Here is a 26,054-nt window from a genome sequence, read left to right as displayed (position 1 = left end):
ATATTTTTTTTATGTTATTTTTCGACATCTCAACATAGACGAAGAAGAATATGGAACATCTTGAGTGAGTCCAAATACTTGTTCACAAATCTGGATTATCTGCAATTATGGGAGTTAGATTTTATATTTTATTTTTTGACATCTCAACATAGACGAAGAAGAATAGGGAATATTTTGAGTGTGTCCAAATACTTGTTCACAAATCAGGGTTATCTCCAATCATATGAGTTTTTTTTTTCTAACATCTAAACATAGATGAAGAAGAATACGGAGCATTTTGAGAGTGTCGAAATATTTGTTCACAAATCTGGATTAATTCCAAACAGGAGTTAATTTTTTTTGACATATCGACAAAGACGATGAAGAATATGGATGTCTGGTCAAGAACACGACAGGCCGTAAACCCTGTCAAAGTATTTTCAAAGAAATATATATATATATATATATATATATATATATATATATATATATATATATATATATATATATATATATATATATATATATATATATATAAACATATATATATATATATATATATATATATATATATAAACATATATTTATATATATATATATATATATATATATATATATATATACATATATATATATATATATATATATATATATATATATATATATATATATATATATATATATATATATATACATTAATATATCACCATTGGAACATCTACCATACATGGTCTTGCCGCACTGAGAGATGGCATCCCGACTGCATCCAGTCTACTCTCATCCTTCCCAAACCATCCCAAGCCGCCTTCCTTAGTTGGATAGTGCTCATCTCAGCCTTGCACCCTTTCCTTATATCACCATTGGAACATCTACCATACATGGTCTTGCCGCACTGAGAGATGGCATCCCGACTGCATCCAGTCTACTCTCATCCTTCCCAAACCATCCCAAGCCGCCTTCCTTAGTTTGCTGGATAGTGCTCATCTCAGCCTTGCACCCCTTCCTTATATCACCATTGGAACATCTACCATACATGGTCTTGCCGCACTGAGAGATGGCATCCCGACTGCATCCAGTCTACTCTCATCCTTCCCAAACCATCCCAAGCCGCCTTCCTTAGTTTGCTGGATAGTGCTCATCTCAGCCTTGCACCCTTTCCTTATATCACCATTGGAACATCTACCATACATGGTCTTGCCGCACTGAGAGATGGCATCCCGACTGCATCCAGTCTACTCTCATCCTTCCCAAACCATCCCAAGCCGCCTTCCTTAGTTTGCTGGATAGTGCTCATCTCAGCCTTGCACCCTTTCCTTATATCACCATTGGAACATCTACCATACATGGTCTTGCCGCACTGAGAGATGGCGTCCCGACTGCATTCATCCACTTTTGACACCTCCACTCTTCACTAGGGTTGGCCCCAGCACTCCATCATGCACGCACCGCGTTATCCACATTACGTACATTAAAAAAATATAAAAAAAAGCGCGTGCCAAAAGTCGCAATCATTTTAGAATGCAAAAAGCAACCCACGAAAGAAAAAAAACTGGTTAAAAGTAAAAATTACACATTTTTTCATGTACGAAGAAATGCAACGCCGCACTACTCCACACACGGCCAGACCGCGGAGGCCGCAAGGCGGTCGAGCGAACGAGTAAAAAAATCCCAAAACACACATCAAGTCCATTCACAATACCAGCGTATAGCTCTGTCCCTTTTGGCGCACTGGCCTAAATTCCCCGCAACTCATTCCGCCGGCAGTACCCGGCGTATTAATAAAAAGGTCCCAAGAAGGGTCACCTTGTGCGCTCGGGTAGAGCGGACCTTTTCAGGACTGTTACTTAAATTGTCAATAGTTTTTTCTCTCGTCGGGATCTAGTACCTGCCCGTCTCGGGGGTGACAGCGGCCACGTGACTTTGACAGCCGGTCGAGTCGTTTTTTAGAACTGCGCGCGACATTTATACGAAAAAACTGACTAAAATAAATTCTTTTCAGCAACAAAATATTATTTTTATACGAATATATGAATTTAATTTATATTTGAAGCGCTTAATTCGTGATTTTACATTTTATAATTAAAACGTAAGCTTGTTTTAAAACCACTTGCGATCTGTTGAAGCTCTTTTGCCTAGCGGTCAAAATATTTAGAATTTTTTCAAGTAGATAGTGTTTTAGTATAAATCAGTCTTGATAAAGACGCGGTTAGCTTGGAAACCGGTAGACATTATAATTAATCATAATAATAATACCCTTATCCGCACCCCAATGGTGCATAGGACACTGCGTCATATAAACGCAGTGTTATTTTGATCGTTTACACATGAAGGAAAGGTGATCAGCCCTCCGCTTCAGGTACCAGTCCATGTTAATATTGAATAAATATTACAGTGAACAAATCACTTATATTTATTTTACCCCCCTTGGGAATCGAACCCGGGACCTCCAGGACGGTAGCCGAGCGTGCTGACCATTACACTACGGAGGCGGACAAAAACATGTACATAATAAGAAAGGTAAATAATAAATGCAATTCCCAACTATATTTTTTAAAAATACCAAGTCTTTTTATTGATAAATTTAAAAAAAATTAAATGAGAAAGAACTCCTATAATTGTAAATAATCCAGATTTGATTTGTCTGATCAAATTATAAGCTTAAATAATGAAAATGAAAATGGTATTTTCTGGTGTTTCTCATGTGTGATTATAATCCAGGATTGGACCTCACATACTAATATAAGAGTTTCTGCTTTGTAAAAAGCTTCTTTACATCTCACCAATAGATGTCTCTAGTAAAGTTCTAGTGATTCAAGAACAAGGTTTTTAAATTGGTTCATATATATAGAACTTCCAAGAATTTGAGTAGTGTGGTAGTCAATAATGGGTAGAATTGGTGAATGTTACACGTGTGTAAAGTGATCACTTAAACCAGCCTATGACGGTCGTCAGCCCCGTAAATGCCCAGACTTCCATATTCTTCTTCATCTTTGATGAGATGTCTTCAAAACAATGATTTCAAAACAAAGTAACATTTGAATGATAAAATGGAAAATCACAAAGTTGGTGCTTCAAATATAAATTATATGAAAATACCAAGTCTTTTCATTGATACATTGCACATCGGTACATCGCTGGAACGGTGTACATCTTTCTTTACATACAATAACAGCATCGATATGTACGGTTAGGAGCACGTGTACGAGGCGCTGCGCGCGCACCGCCCCCCCCCCCCTCTACAGCTACACTCGTCGGGCCGCGGCACCGTCCTCCGCAGCGGGCGGTGGGGGGAGGCGGGATGCGGCCTCCACCCGCGGCGCTAATAACCCCCCCGGTATAAATGCGCCAGCTCGCAGTGGCGGGCGGCAGACGGCTAATCAGCGTCGCGCCGGACGGGCCGAGCGGGATGGCTATTTTTTTATGTTGTCTCTTACTATTACCATCTCGCCGCAGAGATGATGGAACGCCACACAAGGCAGAGTGGATATAACGCCACACCACTGTCTTTGCAAACACTCTCGCCTCTTCTTTTTCCTTACATCACCATTCAAACAGCTAACACATTTTTTCGCCGCACACTCATCTGAGAGATCGCAAATTGACAAATACCAAAAGGAAGCTGTCAAAACGACATTTCACGGACGACACCATGGTGGAGAGAACCATAGAGTTCTCGATGTTTATCACACGAGTTACAGAGTGAGGGTGCCTTTCTAGATAATTAACGATTATTTCTGGTAATTATTCTTTGTCTATGTTGAGATGTGAACAAAATATAGCTCCTGATGTGTTTCCTTGCAATTAGAATGTAACTCACTGTTGAAAACAGAACTAGCTGTGGCCAAGTCTGGTTGAATGGAAAAGAAAGAAAATATAATTCGCGCATATTTCACAATGCTTGTGAAGCAATTATAATAAAATTAAATATCTCGCGTATTGATATCTCAACGCGATCACTTGAACCGGCCAACGACAGGTCACAAGCTCCGTAACTGCCCGGACTTGAGACGGAGCATTTTTATACGAAAAATGGAAGTCTGAGCAACCTGGGGCTTACGACCTGCAATTGGCTGGCTTGAGTGATCACATCATAACCTTTGTATCGTTCACCATCACGTCGTATAGAACGATAGATGCGTCGTCTCGAGTTGAGACACCTAGAATATTGATATACTATCGGCAGGGTGAATAATCTAGTTTAAGTTAAAAATTAAAAAAATATCATGTGAGTTCTCGGCATCATCTATGGTCGAGTTGTATTAAAGAGAAAAAATCTTTAAGGTAGTATGGACACGTGGAGCGAACGGATAGCGAGAAAATGTAAGTACATTTGACGAATATCTGCGGGAGAACAGAACGAGGACGGCCGAAAAAGACGGCTCGGCACGGTCAGAATATAAAATTTGGCGGTGTAAAAAGTCTACATAATCGGAGGGCGTGTATCGACGTGAAGGAAGCTACGAGTGTGTGGCGTTCCATCCTCTCTGCCTACCCCTGCAGGGGAACGGCGTGATGGTAGTAGAATTGTGTCAAGACAAGTAGTGCGTTTCCCACGTGCACATACTGAGAAAGCGCGTGTGGTGACATCACACATCCCTGTTTAACACCTTGAGTGATATACATACTGAGAAACCGCGTGTAATGACATCACACATCCCTGTTTAACACCTTGAGTGGTGCACATACTGAGAAACAGCGTGTGGTGACATCACACATCCCTGTTTAACACCTTGAGTGATACGTATATGAGTCACATATCAATAGTTGTTCCACCGCATTCCCGGATCTGTTACAGAAGCATCCAGGCTTCCTGACAAGACCTTTCCATGCGAGGCAATTTTTTTTTTGTTTCATACTAACTAACTTGCGAAAATTATCCCGATTTTACTTACAGTGCATTTACAATTAATAGCTGTCACTGCCAATCTAAATAAATGTGTCGCCAACTTTCAAAACCCGCCAGATCCAATTTTATAAGATTTTAAAATAAATACTGTATCGGAATCCCAAGTGTTGGTTTTATTGTTTAAAATATTTATACACTTAAAAACCCCTGCTACAAAATACTTATGTATATATGTATATATAAAATATATGTATATATAATATATATATATATATATATATATATATATATATATATATATATATATATATATATATATATATATAAGAATAGAATAAGAATAGAACCCTTATCCGCACCCCAATGGTGCATAGGGCACTGTGTCATATTAACTCAGTGTTATCTTGATCGTTTTACACATGAAGGAAAGGTGGTCAGCCCTCCGCTTCAGGTACCAGTCCAAATATTACAGTGAAAAAATCACTTATATTTTTTTTACCCCCCTTGGGAATCGAACCCGGGACCTCCAGAACGGTAGCCGAGCGTGCTGACCATTACACTACGGAGGCGGACGAAAAAAAAAAAAAAAAAAAAATATATATATATATATATATATATATATATATATATATATATATATATATATATATATAAATATATATATATATATATATCTATATAATTTTGTTTTTTTTTTTAAATATTGAAAGCATTAACTTTGTGGATCATTGAGATATATATATATATATATATATATATATATATATATATATATATATATATATATATATATATATATATATATATATATATATATATATATATATATATATATATATATATATATATATATATATTTGGAGAAATAAAAAGACTTAGTTTTTTGAGTGGATCAAAAAACAAAGTGTTTTTATTTCTCAAAATAATTTACATAATATAACTTAATTATAATGTCTTCCAAGCTAAACGCTTCTTAATCAAGACTGATTGATACTTTCTATTTGTACTTTTATGTTATTTCATTCGGTCGCCCTTATCTCAAAGCTATGTTCAATCTTGCGGGGCGATCACGGGCCGCCACTGGCGGCTAGCCTCACTTCTTATGCAAATGAAAAATCAATTCCAAAGCCGTACTCCGCCGCTGTGTACTGGCGGATAGGGTGGCTGTGGGGGCGCTCTCGGGTGGGGGGGGCGAAGGCAAGGGCTTGACACGAGGGTGCGCTATGCATGCATACCAATATATACATACATATACACACATATATATATATACATGTATACAAGTCACAGTGATGACGATGCGAGGGTGTATGTGTGTCAAAATTTACGGTGGGGAGGATTTTGTCAAAATTGAAGGAATCGCTATCATCGACATCGTTAACGATGGACGACAGACTTTCGAGTGCGTCCAAATCGTAGTCGTTTGAAGAATCTCGAATGCGTTGAACAGTAAAGGGTCTCGGTTGAATAAAAAGTTTGCTCGACTCGACCATAGATGCCGCCGAGAATTCGCACATGAAAGAATGTGTCGATCGACTAACAAACTGATTGAGTGACCATCACGCCGCTTACCCGCGGGGGTAGGCAGAGAGAATAGAAAGCCACACCACTCTGTCCGTGGAAACATTCTTCGCCTCTTCCACGTTCATGCATCTCCTCATACATACCCGCCGATTGTTACGACTCCTAACCTGACCACTTTCAAGTATTAGGCATACCTGATCGTGCCAAGTTTTTCTCGGTCTTCCTCTGCTCCTTTTTCCATTTACATTCACCCATAAATTTGTTTTACCGTTCTTTCCAAGACTTGGCACGATCAGATCAATCAGAACCTAAAATCTGGCGGTGTCAAAAGTCTGCGTAATCGGAGGGCATGTATGACTAGATGTATGGATGTGAAGGAGGCGAGGAGTGTATGTCAGGACAGAAGAGTGTGGCGTTCCATCCTCTCTGCCTACCCCTGCGGGGAAACGACCATCGTTAAAAAAGTTTCCGTCAAACAGAAAATGGTATGCATATGAAAATTTTAAAATAGTTTTTATTTGAATTTTTTCTTTATTTTTTGTGTGTATTTGTTCATTCATTCATTCAACCCGTTATCCGCACCTCAATGGTGCATAGAGCACTGCGTCATATAAACGCAGTGTCATCTTGATCATTAACACATGAAGGAAAGGTGATCAGCCCTCCGCTTCAGGCACCAGTCCAGGGTCATATTGAATAAATATTCTTCTTCTTCAAACCCTTATCCGCACCCCAGTGGTGCATAGGGCACTGTATCATATGAACACAACGTTAACACATGAAGGAAAGGTGATCAGCCCTCCGCTTCAGGTACCAGTCCGCAGTAATATTGAATTCATTCAATATTACCCTGCAGTAAAACCCTGGATTTTATTTAATACACGACTCTGGTAGTCAAACCCGGGACCTCCGGAACGGTGGCCGAGCGTGCTGGCCATTACACTAACGGAGGCGGACAAAAAGGCACTTGTTTGTTTCGGTGCATAGGGCACTGCATTATATAAACACAGTGTTATCTTGATCGTTAATACACGTAGGAAAGGGGATCAACCCTCCGCTTCAGGCACCAGTCCAGGGTGATATTGTATAAAAATTTATTTATAAAATTTAAATTTGCGGCAAAATGTTAAAAATATAAAATTTAAAAAATGTGTGTGAAGAACAGTAAAACGAATCTATTAGGAGAATGTGGTTGGAAATAGAAGCAGAGGAAGACCGAGGAATAATATATGTGGAGATGCATGCATGTGAAAGTGGCTGTTGGTGAAGCTAATACAGATAAGTGTGGCGTTCTATTCTCTCTGCCTACCTCCTATATAAATAAATGTAGCGATTAAATCGGTCGTTCCGAAACTATTTTCGAAAGTCATCTCTTTCTTAGAATAATATCTTCAAATATAGATCACACAATTGCAACTTGTCGACACCGCATCAACATTTTGTGGCATCGAGATCCACCCTAATCGACCCCTGAACGTTGAATGAAAATGTTATTTGTAATTCTCATACAATACGTTTACACAAGTAGATTCAGACTATTTTTTTATTCTCGTACTATTACTCATTTTATTTCTCGCTATCTTACTATCACCCCCTGCCCAAACACGAGCAGTGCGCCCTAATAGAGAGGTAACTGATCATTTAAAAATACCAATGTATGTCTGACGAAGTTCATTTAAAAAATAATATCAAAAAAATAAATAAATAAATAAATAAAAAAGTAAAAAATAAATATATATATATATATATATATATATATATATATATATATATATATATGTGTACACATACACACATGTATATACATATGTATAAACACATGCATAAACACATATATAAACATGTATATACGCGTGTATATACATATATACGCGTATACACACATGTATACACACACGAATATACACATGTATACACACATATATACACATGTATAAACACATGTATATACATATGTATAAACACATGTATATACACATATATAAACATGTATATACACATGTTTATACACGTATATACACGTGTATATACACATGTACATAAACACACATGTATACACACGTATATACACATGTATAAACACATGTATATACACATATATAAACATGTATATACACAAGTATATACACATGAATATATGTATATACACAAGTATATACACATGAATATATATATATATATATATATATATATATATATATATATATATATATATATATATATATATATATATATATATATATATATATATAGACATGTATATACAGTATACAGTGCAGACTCGTATGGCAGTACGGAGTGCGGTGTGAGCCTTACCCCTGGTCGACCATCCTGTCCTGCGGCGGCGGCAGCAGGTGCGCGTGCGCGTGCGCGTGCGGCGGCCCGTGCGGCGCGCCCGCCGGCTGGCCGAAGGGCGGCATCGCGAACTGGTGGTGCGGCGGCGGCGCGCCCGGCCCGCCCGGCCCGCCCGGCGCGCCGCCCTGCTGCGGGCTGGGGCCGCCGTGCGGCGGGTAGCCGTAGTGCGGCGGCGGCGGCCCGTACGGCGCGCCCCCTGCGGCACACGTACAGGTGAGTTACGTACCATCGTCGTGCGAGGTGGGAGCGCAGTCATAATGGGTGAGTGGCACGTCATACGGATTGGGAGCGCAATCATACAGGTTGGGACTACAGTCATATAGGGTGTGTTGCATGTCATAGGGATTGGGAGCACGATCGTACTGGTTGGGACTGTAGTCATATAGGGTGAGTTGCACGTCATACAGATTGGGAGCTACATCATACGGATTGGGAGCACGGTCATATAGGGTGTGTTGCGTGTCATACGGATGGAGACTCGATCATACGGGTAGGGAGCACAGTCATACAGGGTGAGTTGCATCGTCATACGGATTGGAAGCTCGGTAATACGGATTGAGTTACATCATCATACGGGTTGAAAGCAGTCATACAGGTAGAGAGCAGTCATACAGGTAGAGAGCAGTCATAAAGGTTGAGTTACATCGTCATGCGGATTGGGAGCTCGGTCATAAGGGTTGGGAGCTCAATAATACGGGTTGAGAGCAGTCATACAGATTGAGTTACATCATAATACGGCTTTATTTCGGTCATGCAGGTTGGGAACTCAGTCATACAAAATACACATGATCATTCCCAAGAGCGAAAATATATTTAAATATCACAAAAGAATAAACAAAGAATTAACGCTAAGAAAAGAAATAACGGAGGTATTAGTTAATATACCTGACTAATTGATATCTTTTTTATACACTAAGACCTCACTTTGCGTCGTAGGTACGTTCCAAAATATCGCGACGTAAATTGAGAAGACGCAAAATGAATTGCTATTTTCCATTGGAAAACATATAAACATCAAAGATAGGTTACCGTATTTTTCAGTCTTTAAATGTTAAAAAAATAAGAATAATTACAAAAGTAAAACGTTGAAAGAACGCAAAGTGAAACGACGCAAAGCGAGGTCTGAGTGTATTGCGAATGGCGGGAATCGAACCCGCGACGCCTGATTTACATCGCCTGAGGGCGCGTGTCCAACCATCCCGAGACAATTAAAATTTATTGCAACAAGTGTTTCGACGCATGAGGCGCATGCCGCTGTATCCATCGAAACACGTGTCACAATAGATTTTGACAAGTATCGCTATTTATCAAGTAAGAGACAAATTTGCACAATGTAAACAAACCCGCCCCTCTCCTCAAGGCGTCGGTCTAAAGTGACCTGAACATTGTATAACATTTTCACGGCTACGACGTTCTAAACATCGCGCCATACTCTTCATACAGGTGCCTGACAGGCATCTATCTCTTTTTTTTGTACTTGTCCATCGATACCTCTGGCAGACTTGGTGGACGATCGAAGGCGATCTTAGTTAAGCAAGCTCAAATTTAATATGGTTTCGTGTAATTCTCGAGTGAACAATTCTAGGCTAAAACAGTCACCAATTTACCATAGTTTCATGTAATTCTCGAATGAACAATTCTGGGTAAAAACAGTCACCAATTTACTAGAGTTTCATGTAATTCTCGAATGAACAATTCTGGGTAAAAACAGTCACCAATTTACTAGAGTTTCATGTAATTCTCGAATGAACAATTCTGGGTAAAAACAGTCACCAATTTACCATAGTTTCATGTAATTCTCGAATGAACAATTCTGGGTAAAAACAGTCACCAATTTACTAGAGTTTCATGTAATTCTCGAATGAACAATTCTGGGTAAAAACAGTCACCAATTTACCATAGTTTCATATAATTCTCGAATGAACAATTCTGGGTAAAAACAGTCACCAATTTACTAGAGTTTCATGTAATTCTCGAATGAACAATTCTAGGCAAAAATAGTCACAAATTCAATATAGCTTCATGTAATTCTCGAGTGAGCAATTCTAGACAATAACAGTCACCAATTTACTATAGTTTCATGTTATTCTCGAATGAACAATTCTAGACAATAACAGTCACCAATTTACTAGAGTTTCATGTAATTCTCGAATGAACAATTCTAGGCAAAAATAGTCACAAATTTAATATAGCTTCATGTAATTCTCGAGTGAGCAATTCTAGACAATAACAGTCACCAATTTACTATAGTTTCATGTAATTCTCCAGTGAACAATTCTAGGCAAAAACAGTCATAAATTTACGATAGTTTCATATGATTCTCGACTGAACAGTGGCGAAAACAGTCACTGCCTGTGCAATTAAATGCTCAAATTAACAATTCAATTCGGTGCGGTTGTCAATGATAGGTGAATGTGAATTAAACATGTATGCACAGTGATCACTTAAACCCTGCCTATGACATTTCGTACCGACTTTGAAGTAGTATTTTCCGAAAATGGCTCTATATAAATTATCCAAATTTATTATTATTATTTATTAGTAAGCACTGCAAATACCTCGACTTCCATACTCTCCTTCACCTTTGTTGAGATATTTATTTATTTATTTATTTAAACTTCATGTACAGAAAATAAAAAGTACATTGGCGGGCTTATTGCTAAAAAGCAATATCTTCCAACCGACCAAAAACGGACTAGTGATATTGATCAAAACGTTTGATACCATATATAGCTGTTTGCAATCAGAGGGTAGATAGTACTTGAACATTTAAAAAAACATAAATTACAAATTGACATTTAAAAAGAAACATAAATTAACAAAAGACGATAATAAGGAGGGCAAAGGAAGAAGGGAGTTTAGGGAAGGAGGTAGAGGGAGGAGGTTTGATCGACAGTTAGGATTCTAATGACAGATAGTAATGTCTCAGACGTTTTTAAAAGTTAATACATATTATTGTCTGATGTAATAGATTTTATGAAAAAAACTAAAAAACAATTATTAACAATTAGACAAAAAAGTATTCTAGGATTCTAATGATAAATAGGTAGAATCAGGTAACAAGTTTAAGAAAGAGAGGAGGGGTCAGGGGAGGAGGAGATGGACAGTTAGGGTTCTAAGGTAAGATAATGATGTTTCAGGCGTTTTTTGAAGGTTAAAATAGAAGGTGCATTTTTTACGTGTAGAGGTAGTTCATTCCAGAGTCTAGCCGCTTGGACAGTAAAGGAATTACTGAGGAATGCTGCCGACTTTGAAGTAGTATTTTCCGAAAATGGCTCTATATAAATTATCCAAATTTATTATTATTATTTATTAGTAAGCACTGCAAATACCTCGACTTCCATACTCTCCTTCACCTTTGTTGAGATATTTATTTATTTATTTATTTAAACTTCATGTACAGAAAATAAAAAGTACATTGGCGGGCTTATTGCTAAAAAGCAATATCTTCCAACCGACCAAAAACGGACTAGTGATATTGATCAAAACGTTTGATACCATATATAGCTGTTTGCAATCAGAGGGTAGATAGTACTTGAACATTTAAAAAAACATAAATTACAAATTGACATTTAAAAAGAAACATAAATTAACAAAAGACGATAATAAGGAGGGCAAAGGAAGAAGGGAGTTTAGGGAAGGAGGTAGAGGGAGGAGGTTTGATCGACAGTTAGGATTCTAATGACAGATAGTAATGTCTCAGACGTTTTTAAAAGTTAATACATATTATTGTCTGATGTAATAGATTTTATGAAAAAAACTAAAAAACAATTATTAACAATTAGACAAAAAAGTATTCTAGGATTCTAATGATAAATAGGTAGAATCAGGTAACAAGTTTAAGAAAGAGAGGAGGGGTCAGGGGAGGAGGAGATGGACAGTTAGGGTTCTAAGGTAAGATAATGATGTTTCAGGCGTTTTTTGAAGGTTAAAATAGAAGGTGCATTTTTTACGTGTAGAGGTAGTTCATTCCAGAGTCTAGCCGCTTGGACAGTAAAGGAATTACTGAGGAATGCTGTGTTGTGGCAAGGAATGGAGAGTGTTCTCTCTTGGGAAGAGCGAAGCGATAGACCATGATCAGAAAGGTAAAGATATCAATATAAATAACTCCCAAGTTGAGCCAAACATAAAAATTTTTAGCCAAGATTTGGACACACATTAAATATTGTACCCGTATTTATTTCGTCCCTCCTGGGAATCGAACCCGGGACGTGGTAGGCGAACGCGCAGACCACTAAGGTAAGATAGTTTATAGCAGAGGCGTGCATTCTATTAATAGGCAGAAAAGCAGTGATTACCTGGATTACTCGCGTTCCATGTAGAAACACGGCCAGTGCCTACTATGCCTTACCCAACCCTACTTCCTACACTGATTACTGAGTGCACGCCACTGGCCACGAATAATATCATACACATATGTAGCTTCATTGCTAACTTAGGACCATTGAATTGTATAAACCCATGACTTGACAGAGATGTCGAGGGTTTTGCTCATTTGAGAATTACATGAAACTATAGTGACTCTGAGCATAAAGAGTAAACCCACTCATATAAAGGAACAGGCTATAAAACTTGCAGAGTTAGAACCGCAGTAGCTTAAAATTGCTCACTCGAGAATAAGAGAGAGCCTATATATAACAAGTGCGATGTCGCACAGTCCTGTCACCTAGAATTGTCCACTCTATAGTGAGTTTGAGCACAGAGAGGCTATATATGACAGGGTGCGATGTCGCACAGTCCCGCCACCTAGAATTGTCCACTCTATTGAGACTTTGAGCACAGAGAGGCTATATATGACAGGGTGCGATGTCGCACATTCCCGTCACCTAGGATTGCCCACTAGAGAATCACATGAAATAACAGTAACTTTGAGCGGAGAGAGTACACACTAAGAGAGGCTATATATGAGAAGGTGCGATGTCGCACGGGAGAGTAGGGGGACTCACCGCTAGCCGGGCGGCCGAAGGGCTGGTGCTGGTAGGGCGGCTGCTGCGGCGGCGGGCCGGGCGTGCTGGCGCCGCTGGGCGCCGGGCTGTAGGCGGCCGCCGGCGAGCCGTAGGGCGCCGCGGCCGGCGCGCCCGGCCCGTCGGGCGGCGGCTGCAGCGCGGCCGCGGCGGCCGCCGCCGAGGCCGTGGCCGCGGCCGCCAGCGCCGCGCTGCCCTTCCACGAGGGCGGCTCGTCCAGCGCGGCGGCGCCGCGGCGGCTCAGGCCTACGGACATCTGGAGCGGTTAGTGCACGTCTGTCCGCGTACTGCACCCTACCGTACCGCGCTACTGCGCTGCACGAGGGCGGCTCGTCCAATAAAACAAATACGTTTGGAAAACCGAATTGGGCGTTTAATAAACCTAATTGTACGTCTAAGAAACCGAATTGGACGTTAAACAAACTAAATTATGAGTTAAATAAACCAAATTGTATGTCTAACAAACCAAATTGGGCGTTTAACAAACAAAATTGGGCGTCTAATAAACCAAATTGGGCGTTTTTATAAACTAAATTAGGCGTTTAAGAAACCAATTAATAACGTTTAACAAACCAAATTTGACATTAAACAATCCAATTGAAAGCCTAACTAACCAAATTGGACATCAAACAAGCCAAAATGGACGTTTCGCAAACAAAATTGGATGTTTACTTAACCAAATTGAGCGTTTCACAAACCAATTTGAACGTTTACCAACCGAATTGGACGTTTATCAAACAAAATTAGACGTTAAACGAAGTAATAAGAAGAAACTTGACGTATAAAAACCCAATTTGGACGATTAACAAATCAAATTGTACGCCTAACAGATCAAATTAAACGTTTAACAAACAAAATTGGACGTCTAACAAGTTAATTTGGACACTAAACAAACTTAATAGAGCGTTGAATAAACCGAATTGGACGTCAAAAAACCAAATTGGACGTTTAACAAACTAAACTGGACGCCTAAGTTACAAATTGGACGTTTAACATACCAAATGAGACGTTTAACAACCTATATTTTCGTCCAATTTGTAGTAAAAAACCTGTTTAATTAAAATGATACAAGATACCAAAATTTGGTGCGCAGTAGATTGTATTGACTTACATCCCGCTGACAGTGATAGAGACTTTGAAAGCATTAGTATAAAATATTACGTTGACCGCGAAAAACATTGCATGATTGATCAAATACCGATGTAAGACTCAAAAAAGAAAAGAAATCTTTTTTTTAAATAGACGGACACCGAGAGTTTCTATACCAGGCTTGGAAATGTGGTTGGAACATTCAGAGTATACTAAAATAACAGCTTTACGACATTTAGAGTGTGTCCAAATACTTGTTCACAAATCTGAATTATCTCCAATTTTAGGAGTTTTTTTTATTTATTCGGATCTCACATACAATTGAAAGATTTTCTGCTCAATAAAAGGCTTCTTTCGTCTCACCAATAGATGTCTCTAGTGAAAGTTCTAGTGATTCGAGTACAATATGTTTCGAAATTGGATCATATACATATATAGCTAACTTCTAAGAATTAGAGTAGTGTGATTGTCAATCATGGGTAGAATTGGTGAATGTTACACGTGTGTAGGGTGATCACTTAGACCAGCCTATGACGGTCGTCAGCCCCGTAAACGCCTAGACTTCCATATTCTTCTTCATCTTGGTTGAGATGTCAAAAAATAATAAGAAACAGCACATATCTCTTTCAACATGTTTTATTTGACCAGTGACACGAAATCGTCGTTACCGACATCATCAGACGGGTGGGAGGCTAGACACATCTGTGTTACATACACAACGAGGCAGGGTTTATATATCGCCCACTCCTTTCAACGTATTTCATATATCAAAAATTGTAAATTTTCAGTTGTGCATTTTTCGGAATACCCAGAAAATGTACTATATCCCAGCAAAAGCGGCATATTTTTAACTTAATATTTACCCGCTACAGGGCAGAAAGTGTTGTTTTTGCATTTAGAAGAAAAGGTATTGTTTAATTATTTTTTTAAATAAACTTAATATTTTTCCAATGAAGAAAAAACCTTCAGGTTTTAGCTAAAAAGATCTGTTGCACAGTAAAAAGTTCAATAAGTGGCTTGATATTTATTTTTAATACATTTTATTATATTTTTAAACTTAAAAAACGATCTCCTAAAAAATCAAGTTTTTTGATATTTGACGTTGTTGAAAGGAATGAGCGATATGTATATAAAATTAACAAAGTGATTGATTGAATTAAAATAGCGTATTATAATAATAATAACATTTCAGTTATGGTGAGGGTTTTAAGGGATGAAAGTAGACTGAATGCAGTCGAAATACGATCCCTCGGAAGAATGTGTAGCAAAACCATGCATGATCGATGTTCAAATGGTGAAATAAGAAAAGAATGTAAGGCTGAGATAAGCATTATCGATAAAATTAAGAAAGGTGTGTTGAGATGGTTTGGACATGTGGAACGAATTATTGAGGAGAGAACGGTAAAACAAATTTATGAGGCGAGTGTAATTGGGAAAAGGAGCAGAGGAAGACCGAGAAAAACATTGCACGATAAAGTATGCCAAATACTTGAAAGTGGTCAGGTTAGGAGTCTAAACAATCGGCGGGTATTTACGAGGAGATGCATGAACGTGGAAGAGGCGAAGAATGTTTGCAAAGACAGAGTGGTGTGGCGTTCTATTCTCTCTGCCTACCCCTGCGGGGAAGCGGCGTGATGATCAGTTAGTTAGTTATGGTGAGGGTTTTAAGGGATGAAAGTAGACTGAATGCAGCCGAAATACGATCCCTCGGAAGAATGTGCGGCAAAACCACGCACGATCGATGTTCAAATGGTGAAATAAGGAAAGAATGCAAGTCTGAGATAAGAATTATCGGTGAAATTGAAAAAAAATCCGGATGGTTTCGGCACGTGGAACGAATGAGTGAGGAAAGAAAGGTGATGCAAATTTATGAGTAAAGTCTTCTCAATATTTCAACTATCCCTAGTTCTGCCTGTCACTCCTTTATATTCTTCTTCTTTATTTTATTTTTTTGTATTAAATAATAATAAAACCCTTATCCGCACCCCTTTGGTGCATAGGGCACTGTGTCATATTAACGCAGTGTTATCTTGATCGTTCACACATGAAGGAATGGTGATCAGCCCTCCGCTTCAGGTACCAGTCCATGTTGATATTGAATAAATATTACTATATTTTATTTATTGATTCGGCATTAACTTTGTGGTAAGACATGTTACAATAATTAAAGAAAACACTTTTTATTATTAAGATGAAGAAGAATATGGAAGTCTGGGCATTTACGGGGCTGACGACCGTCATAGGCTTTTAAAGTCTTAACTACAATGATTAAAGAAAATACTTGTTTTTTACCACTTGAGTTTTATTAAAGACTACATGTTTCAGAAGTTAACTTTCCATCATTCAGGTCTGTATAATAACTAAAATATAAAATATAAAATTTTTCTATAAATAAGGAGAGGGGAAAGTAAGGAAACTGCGAGAAATTTGAAGATTAGAATTAAAGAACATCATAGCGGTCTTGTTAGTAATTATTTTTCGGAATTTGCAAATCACATAATAGATACTAATCACTCATTTCACTCTCATAAATTAAAACTATTACACCTTGTTCCATATAAAGGCCAAATTATGAATTATCTTGAAAATTTAGAAATACAAAAAAACCTGAATTCTAATAATAATTTATTAAATAATATATTGTTTCAAAATTCTTCGCCATTGCTTTCAATTTTTCCTTTGTTTTCAAACTCCGTTCCTTGACTAACCCCCTCCCCTTACTTTCCCCTCTCCTTATTTATAGAAAAATTTTATATTTTAGTTATTATACAGACCTGAATGATGGAAGTTTAACTTCTGAAACATGTAGTCTTTAATAAAACTCAAGTGGTAAAAACAAAGTGTTTTCTTTAATTATTGTAATAAATATTACAGTGAAAAAAACACTTATATTTATTTTACCCCCCTTGGGCATCGAACCCGGGACCTCCAGAACGGTAGCCGAGCGTGCTGACCATTCGGCTGTCCAAATTTTAAAAACAGTAAGGGACATTTTTTTGTCGTACTTTTTTTTGCATTTTTGGACTGAGTAGAGTCTACTTAGTCCATAAATGCAAAAAAAAACGTACTACAAAAAAATGTCCCTTACTGTGTTTTAAATTTGAGGCGGACAAAATTTTGTATTAATATAATGTATTTAAAAAAAAACATTATATTAATTTTAGGCGTGCGGTGGTTTGACTTTGTGAGGAATGAAGAGATAAGGCGTAGGACGCAGCAAATCTTGGTCACAACTGTCGTCAAGAAAAGGCGATTCAGTCGGCTTGGCCATGTACTCCGCATGCCTCCCGAGAGCCGCCATCAAGCTCGCCTCCTTTACAAGGCATCAGGTCCCCGACCGCTGCTGACAATTCGTCGGCAGTCCTCGTCAGAACTTCGGGACGCGGATCTGACCTAGGAGGATGCGAGGGAGCCGGCAGAAAAGCCTGGAGACAGTTTGTGGACTCCATATATGCTCCACCTAGGGAGCGGATATGGTTTAATTTTTATTTATATTTACTAACTAACTAGCTTGTCTGCCTCTGTAGTGTAATGGTCAGCACACTCGGCTACCGTTCTGGAGGTCCCGGGTTCGATTCCCAGGGGGGGTGAAAATAAATATAATTGATTTTTTAACTCTAATATTTATTTAATATTACCCTGGACTGGTACCTGAAGCAGAGGGCTGATCACCTTTCCTTCATGTGTAAACGATCAAGATAACACTGCGTTTATATGACGCAGTGCCCTATGCACCATTGGGTGCGGATAAGGATTTTATAACTAACTAACTGACCATCACGCCGCTTCCCCGCAGGGGTAGGCAGAGGGAATAGAGCGCCACACCACTCTGTCCTTGCAAACATTCTTCGTCTCTTCCACGTTCATGCATCTCCTCATACATACCCGCCGATTGTTACGACTCCTAACCTGACCACTTTCAAGTATTTGGCACACCTGATCGTGCCATGTTTTTCTCGGTCTTCCTCTGCTTCTTTTCCCGCCAACATTCGCCTCGTAAATTTGTTTTACCGTTCTTTCCTCACTCATTCGTTCTACATGTCCAAACCATCTCAACGCACCTTTCTTAATTTTATCGATAATGCTTATCTCAGCTTTGCAAATACATACACATGTTGAAATTTTGTCAAATACATACATATTGAAAATACCTTGGAAAGGTTTAAGTGATCACTGTATACGCTTGTCTAACGTTCACCATTACGCCCATTATTGAACATTGTCGGATTTCGGATCTTACATACAAACAAAACGGTCTCTGCTAAATAAAAACTTTCCTTGATCCAACATAGATTGCTACTTTGAACTCGCATGAACTGTGTCACGAGATTGACATCATATCGCTTATTTCTTTCAACAACGTCATATATCAAAAAACTTGATTTTTCAGGAGATCGTTTTTAAAGTTTAAAAATATTATGAAATGTATTAAAAATAAATATCAAGTCACTTATTGAACTTTTTACTGTGCAACAGATCTTTTTAGGTAAAACCTGAAGGTTTTTTCTCCATTTGAAAAATATTTAGTATATTTAAACAAATAATTAAACAATACCTTTTCTTCAAAATGCAAAAACAACACTTTCTGCCCTGTAGCGGGTAAATATTAAGTTAAAAATGTGGCGCTTTTGCTGGGATATAGTACATTTTCTGGGCATTCCGAGAATATGCAGAACTAAATATTGTCGATTTTTTATATATGACGTTGTTGAAAGGAGTGAGCGATATATCCAAACAAAGGGTCTGTGCTTAATAAAAGCTTTCCTTAATCCAACATAGATGGCTGTTGAGAACTCATATGCACTGGTGCCATGAGATAGATCAATATATGTAGGAATTCCGAAAATTTGAGTAGTGTGATTGTCAATCATGGGTAGAATTGGTGAATGTTACAGGCGTATAAAGTGATCACTTATTGATTAAAACGTTCATAATCTTTTATTTATTATTTTTTATTATATTTAATATTTGTCCGCCTCCATAGTGTAATGGTCAGCACGCTTGGCTACCGTTCTGGAGGATCCGGGTTCAATTCCCAAGGGGGGTAAAATAAATATAAGTGATTTTTTCACTGTAATATTTATTCAATATTACCCTGGACTGGTACCTGAAGCGGAGGGCTGATCACCTTTCCTTCATGTGTAAACGATGAAGATTACACTGCGTTTATATGACGCAGTGCCCTTTGCACCATTAGGTGCGGATAAGGGTTTTATTATTATATATTTATATATATTTATATATATATATATATATATATATATATATATATATATATATATATATATATATATATATATATATATACATATATATATATACACGTGTAAAAAACGAAAATCGATACATTAAAGTATCAAAATTGTCATCAAAGTTATAAAATGAATTATAAAACTTAAAAGCAGGTACTCGACTACCAAGAACAGGTGAAATTTCAAGCTGATACAAAAAAAAATATCACGATATCACCATATGTAATTTTTCTTTAAAAACTAAATTGAAATCATAGGTATAAAATAACACTGGCCAGCAATTTACAACTTTAATTTTGTAACTGGCACGAAAATACCTGATCTCTATGCACTTTGCATGGCTGATTTAAAAAACGAAAACGAAAAAATGTAGCACGTCAGATTTTTTAGTTATGGCTATTTTTAATTCTGATATTGACTCAAGCTTATCTTATTATTTATGTACCAATATATGAACATATAATGCCATCGTATTCGATATTAAAAAGTTAATATATTTCCGCTGTTACTCCATAATTATCGATATTTTTTTTAAATCCCTTAGACCTTAGACTAAAGCATGTCTAGATACCAATCATTATTACGGTTTCAACTTATGGGTCCATACAAACAATAATATGACTGTAACATACAAAACTTGACGTGATACAAGCTTGTCACTATATATATATATATATATACTTTGAATAAGAACGATTAACTATGTCCAAATCAGTCATCAAAATTTCATTTTATAAAATCATTGTTGGCCAGTATAATTAGTGTATTCTTTATTGATATTGTTCATATTTTTGTTAATATTGCTAGACATTAGCCATAAATAAAATTACTTCCAATAAAACTAAAAAGTAGGGACCCTAAAAAAACAAAACAGGTGAAATTTCAAGTCCATACAAAAAAATTACTATCAAATGTTATATTTTTTTATTAAGTAAATAAATTGTAATCGTAGGTTTCAAATTATAAGTGTATTCTTTACTGTTATCGTTCATATATTTTGGTTAATACTGTTAGACATTAGCCGTAAATAAAATTAAAATAAAATGACTTTCAAAAAAACTAAAAAGTAGGGACCCTAAAAAAACAAAACAGGTGAAATTTCAAGACGATGCAGAAAAAAATATCACGATATCAGAGGGCCGAGTTACAACATCAGATGCGTGCAAGACAATGCGTGCACTCGGCCGCGATTCGTATGCACTTTTCTCACGAGGGCACGGACCCAGAGGGGGCCACACGGCGGTGTAATTAAAACCAAAATTTGAAAATAGTTCCATTTGCCGCTTTTTGCTTCCCGCTCGATGTTAGCGGGAAAGTGACACTGTTTACTGCGCTCAGAGCGGATGGAATTATTAAATAGGACCGTAACGATACAATTTCGGTAGTTTAGGTTAAAGATAATAGTAAGAAACCGGATAAAAATACGTTTACATTTGGTTTTTCGTTGTCCTCCACGGCCTTGCCTCATAGCGGGAGCTTGCTTGTACCCGCGTTCATAGTCGGCAGTCCGTTCCTCCCAAATTCTGACTGAATTAATGACACAGGTGCACAAGAAAACACTCAAACGAGCACTGCGAAACTGTCCTCTTTAAACTTTGGCGATTGCCGTTTCAAATTTGAAATTTCTGGCACTCGCGATAAGTGTTTGCGAATCTTTAAAAGTACACGCGCGCGCACGACCGCACAACTCGACGCTCCGTCGGCAACTGAAGTGACAAACTCGAGAGCGTCAGTGGCGCAACGCTAGCGCCGCGGCGGACTGCCGGCGAACTAGAATGATGGTAATGCGTTTTCCTGTATTACCGACGCGGAGAGATTGAAAAAACCGGCGGAGGGTGAGAGCCGTCGCTGTAACCAAAAACTACCCCACGTGAACAAAAACTTTATTATAATATATTTATTTTTTAATTGAATTATTTTAAGGAGTTTCCGAACCTAGTTAAGCAAAAAAACGAGCAAAAATTACATTTGATGAATACATTGAAAAATAAACTAATAACACTTTTTTTTAAATGTAAATAATACCTTCTTCCTTCGGTTTTAAACCCTTATCTAAAAATAATGGACCAACTAACTAACCATCACGCCGCTTCTCTGCAGGGGTAGGCAGAGAGAAAAGAACGCCACACCACTCTGTCTTTGCAAACATTCTTCGCCTCTTCCACATTCATGCATCTCCTCATACATACCCGCCGATTCTTAAAATCTATTGTAAAACGTGTTTGATACGTAAATTGTAAATTATAAGAAATAGCGGTATTTACTAAGTAAAACTTTCGTCCGCCTCCGTAGTGTAATGGTCAGCATGCTGGGCTACCGTACTGGAGGTCCCGGGTTCGATTCCCGGGGGGGGTCAAATATATGTGATTTTTTTCACTATGATCTTTATTCAATATTGCCCTGGACTGGTACCTGAAGCGGAGGGCTGATCACCTTTCTTTCCTTCATGTGTTGACGATCAAGAAAACACTGCGTTCACATGATGCAGTGTCTGTAGAAACAATTCATTCCACAAAGACTGTATGTTAGACGTTAATTACCTATTATTTTTTGACATCTCATCAAAGATGAAGAAGAATATGGAAGTCTGGGCATTTACGGGGCTGACGACCGCCTTAGGTCATTAAGTGATCACTTTACACACGTGTAACATTCACCAATTCTACCTATTATTGACAACCACACTACTCAAATGCTTGGAAGTTCTAAATATATGAACCAATTTATAAACCTTGTTCTTGAATCACTAGAACTCCACTAGAGACATCTATTGGTGAGATGTAAATAAGCTTTTTACTAAGCAGAAACTCTTATATTAGTATGTAAGTTCCGAATCCTGGATTATAATCACACACATGATTTGTGAACAAGTATTTGGACACACTCAAAATGTTGTAAGTTAATTACCTAAGTTTGTTTCGATTTAAAATTTTGCTTAAATTATTTATTGCAAAAAACAGAACTAACTTCATCCGCGCCCGATGGTGCATAGGGCACTGCATCACAAAAACGCAGTGTTTCTTGATCGCTAAGACATGAAGGAAAGGTGATCAGCCCTCCACATCAGGTACCAGTCCAGGGTAATATTGAATAAATATTAGAGTGAAAAAATCACTTATTTTTATTCGACCCCCCTGGGAATCGAACCCGGGACTCCAGCATGGTAGCTAAATGCGCTAATCATTACACCACGGAGGCGGACAAAATATATATATATATATATATATATATATATATATATATATATATATATATATATATATATATATATATATATATATATATATATATATATATATATATATATATATATATATATATATATATATATATATATATATATATATATATATATATATATATATATATATATATATATATATATATATATATATATATATATATATATATATATATATATATATACATATATATATATATACATATATATATATATATATATATATATATATATATATATATATATATATATATATATATATATATATATATATATATATATATATATATATATATATATATATATATATATATATATATATATATATATATATATATATATATATATATATATATATATATATATATATATATATATATATATATATATATATATATTTTAAATGTTTATATCCAAACCTCAAAAAAATCGCCCTACACGTATAATCAAACGCCGACAACCATCAATTAATTTGAATTATTTTTACATCGCTCTTTGGGTCCAGGGGGGGTATTTGGAGGGGGGTCCACGAGCGCAGGGGGTCTTTTTTCAGAATCATGACGTCACAAGGAAGCCTTGTCGAATCTCTCCCTCTCACTTGTCGGGCTTCTTTAAAAAAAACTTTTGCTCTTATTGAAAAGGTTGAAAATTAAGACTACGTTTTCTTGCCGCCGCGGCGGCACTCGGGCGATGCGGCAAATCGCCTGTCGATGTCGAAAAAAGCATGTCGCCTTTATGGCGGCACTAGAGTATCAGAGGTTGAATGCAGAAGAGAAATTCAGCATATTTATTTCGGATGAATACAAATTATTCAAACTCTAGGGTCGAGAGAGACCGCTAGCTGCACGGCTAGAAGGAAGGCTTCTTCATTTGTCCCTCGTCTTCCCAATAATAATAATAATAATAATAATAATCTTGTATGATTTATATAGCGCCATTTTCGTAAAAAACTACCTCAAGGGCGCTTATACAGGTATGGATTATGATATGAAAAAGATAATGAGAGAAAATTAAAAAAATATATAAGTGAAAAATGACGTCGGCTGAGTCTGAAGGCAGGAAAGTGGAGCCGCCGTATTGTTGCGCTTTCTTCTCGGTCTTCTTGGGCTGGAGCATGGCCAAGATGTTGGACAGGACGCCTCACTGTGTAATGGTACTGCCGGAGAGCAGCTTGTTAAGGTCCCGTCATTGTGGATATTTACTGCAGATGGCGGATACTCATCTCGTCCGAAGTAGGCAAGAATATTTTTTTCATTCGTCGTGGAGAGTGGCTTTCAAAGATTCAAAATGATCTGAAGCGATTCAAAAATACCATTGAAATTGAAAGGAAAAGTCTACCAATGAATTGTCAGACCCGCACTCTTAACGGCTCCGAATGCTGGGCGATGTACAACACCTACTCTAGGCAACTAGAAACTGCTGAAATGCGAATGCCTACATGGTCAGCTGGAGTGTCCCTTGGAGACATGATAAAGAGTTGACGCATTCGTGGGAGCCCGGCTGTAACAGGCATCATTAGTAAGGTAGGGGAAAGGCAATTGGAGGTGGTATGGGCACATAGGGCGCAGAGAACCTGATCATATTGTGAACCAGGCAATCACCATAGAAAGGCGTCTAGTGGAAGACCAAAGAATTCATGGATGCTGCAGGAAGATAACATGATCCCAAGGCACCCAGTGCAGCAAGACCATGTATGGTAGATGTTCCAATGGTGATATAAGGAAAGGGTGCAAGGCTGAGATGAGCACTATCCAGCAAACTAAGGAAGACGGCTTGGGATGGTTTGTGCGTGTGATTGGAGGTGGTACAGGCACATAGGGCGCAGAGACCCTGATCATATTGTGAACCAGGCAATCGCCATAGAAAGGCATCTAGAGGAAGACCAGAGAATTCATGGATGCTGCAGAGAGATAACATGATGCCAAGGCATGGCCTAGGTGACGTTGTCCATGACAGAAGGACCTACAAGCTGACCCCAGCAGTCTACAAAGGCGATAAGTTAGGATGTAGCCAGGAAGAAGGTGGAGAGTGGCTTTTCGCTAGTTCTAGGATAATAGAAATGTCTGTGCGCCTCGCAGTTTGAGAAGGAAACGACCCAGTTTTCACATTTACTACGCAACGCAGAATAACATTTAGGATTTACTTTTTAATAAGGGAATGTATATAATTTTGAGTATTTTAATGTTTTAGAATTTAATAAACCCTGATGATGACGCGGTTCTTGTCGAAACCGGTAGGTTAAAGTGTACTAATAATAAAAATTGTCCACCTCCGTGGTGTAATGGTCAGCGTGTTTGGCTACCGTGCTGGAGGTCCCGGGTTCGATTCCCAGGGGGGGTGAAAATAAATATTAGTGATTTTACATGGTAATATTTATTTAACATTACCCTGGACTGGTTCCTGATGTGCAAGAGTGATCACCTTGCCTTCATGTAAGTAATGATCAAGATAACACTGCAGACGACGACCGAGGAAAACTTGGCACAATCAGGTATGTCAAATACTTGAAAGCGGCCGGGTCAGGAGTCGTAATAATCGTCGGGTATGTATGAGGAGATGCATGAATGTAGAAGAGGCAAAGAATGTTTGCAAAGACAGAGCGGTGTGGCGTTCGATTCTCTCTGCCCACCCCTGCGGGGAAGCGGCGTGATGGTTAGTTAGTAAGTTAGTTTGGCACTGCATCAATTCGATGCAGTGCCCTATGCACCATTTGGTGTGGATAAGGGTTAAAAGTAATATGATAATAAAAAAGTGGTTGAAACAAAGTTTAGTTTTAGAAAGTTCATAAAACGTGCCACAAAGTC

General features: G+C 37.8%; 1 protein-coding gene across 3 annotated transcripts in view; it reads right to left on the bottom strand.

Moving 5' to 3' along the window:
- Chi (LIM domain-binding protein 2 Chi) overlaps positions 1 to 8,800 on the bottom strand; it is a 38,238-nt gene extending 29,438 nt beyond the window's left edge. For all 3 annotated transcript variants that reach the window (XM_088269248.1, XM_088269249.1, XM_088269250.1), the window contains exon 1: positions 8,666 to 8,800. In XM_088269248.1, coding sequence (XP_088125374.1) covers positions 8,666 to 8,769 — 104 coding nt within the window. In that variant the 5' untranslated portion in view covers positions 8,770 to 8,800. The remainder of the gene's footprint in view (positions 1 to 8,665) is intronic.
- Positions 8,801 to 26,054: the final 17,254 nt, after the last annotated feature.

Source organism: Brachycentrus maculatus, unplaced genomic scaffold (assembly GCF_059751285.1).
Source record: "Brachycentrus maculatus isolate JH-2025_06_01 unplaced genomic scaffold, ASM5975128v1 h1tg000342l, whole genome shotgun sequence".
NCBI classification, from domain to species: domain Eukaryota; kingdom Metazoa; phylum Arthropoda; class Insecta; order Trichoptera; family Brachycentridae; genus Brachycentrus; species Brachycentrus maculatus.
The sequence above is the reverse complement of the archived record's forward strand: the minus strand, read 5'-3'. Positions and strand labels throughout refer to the sequence as shown.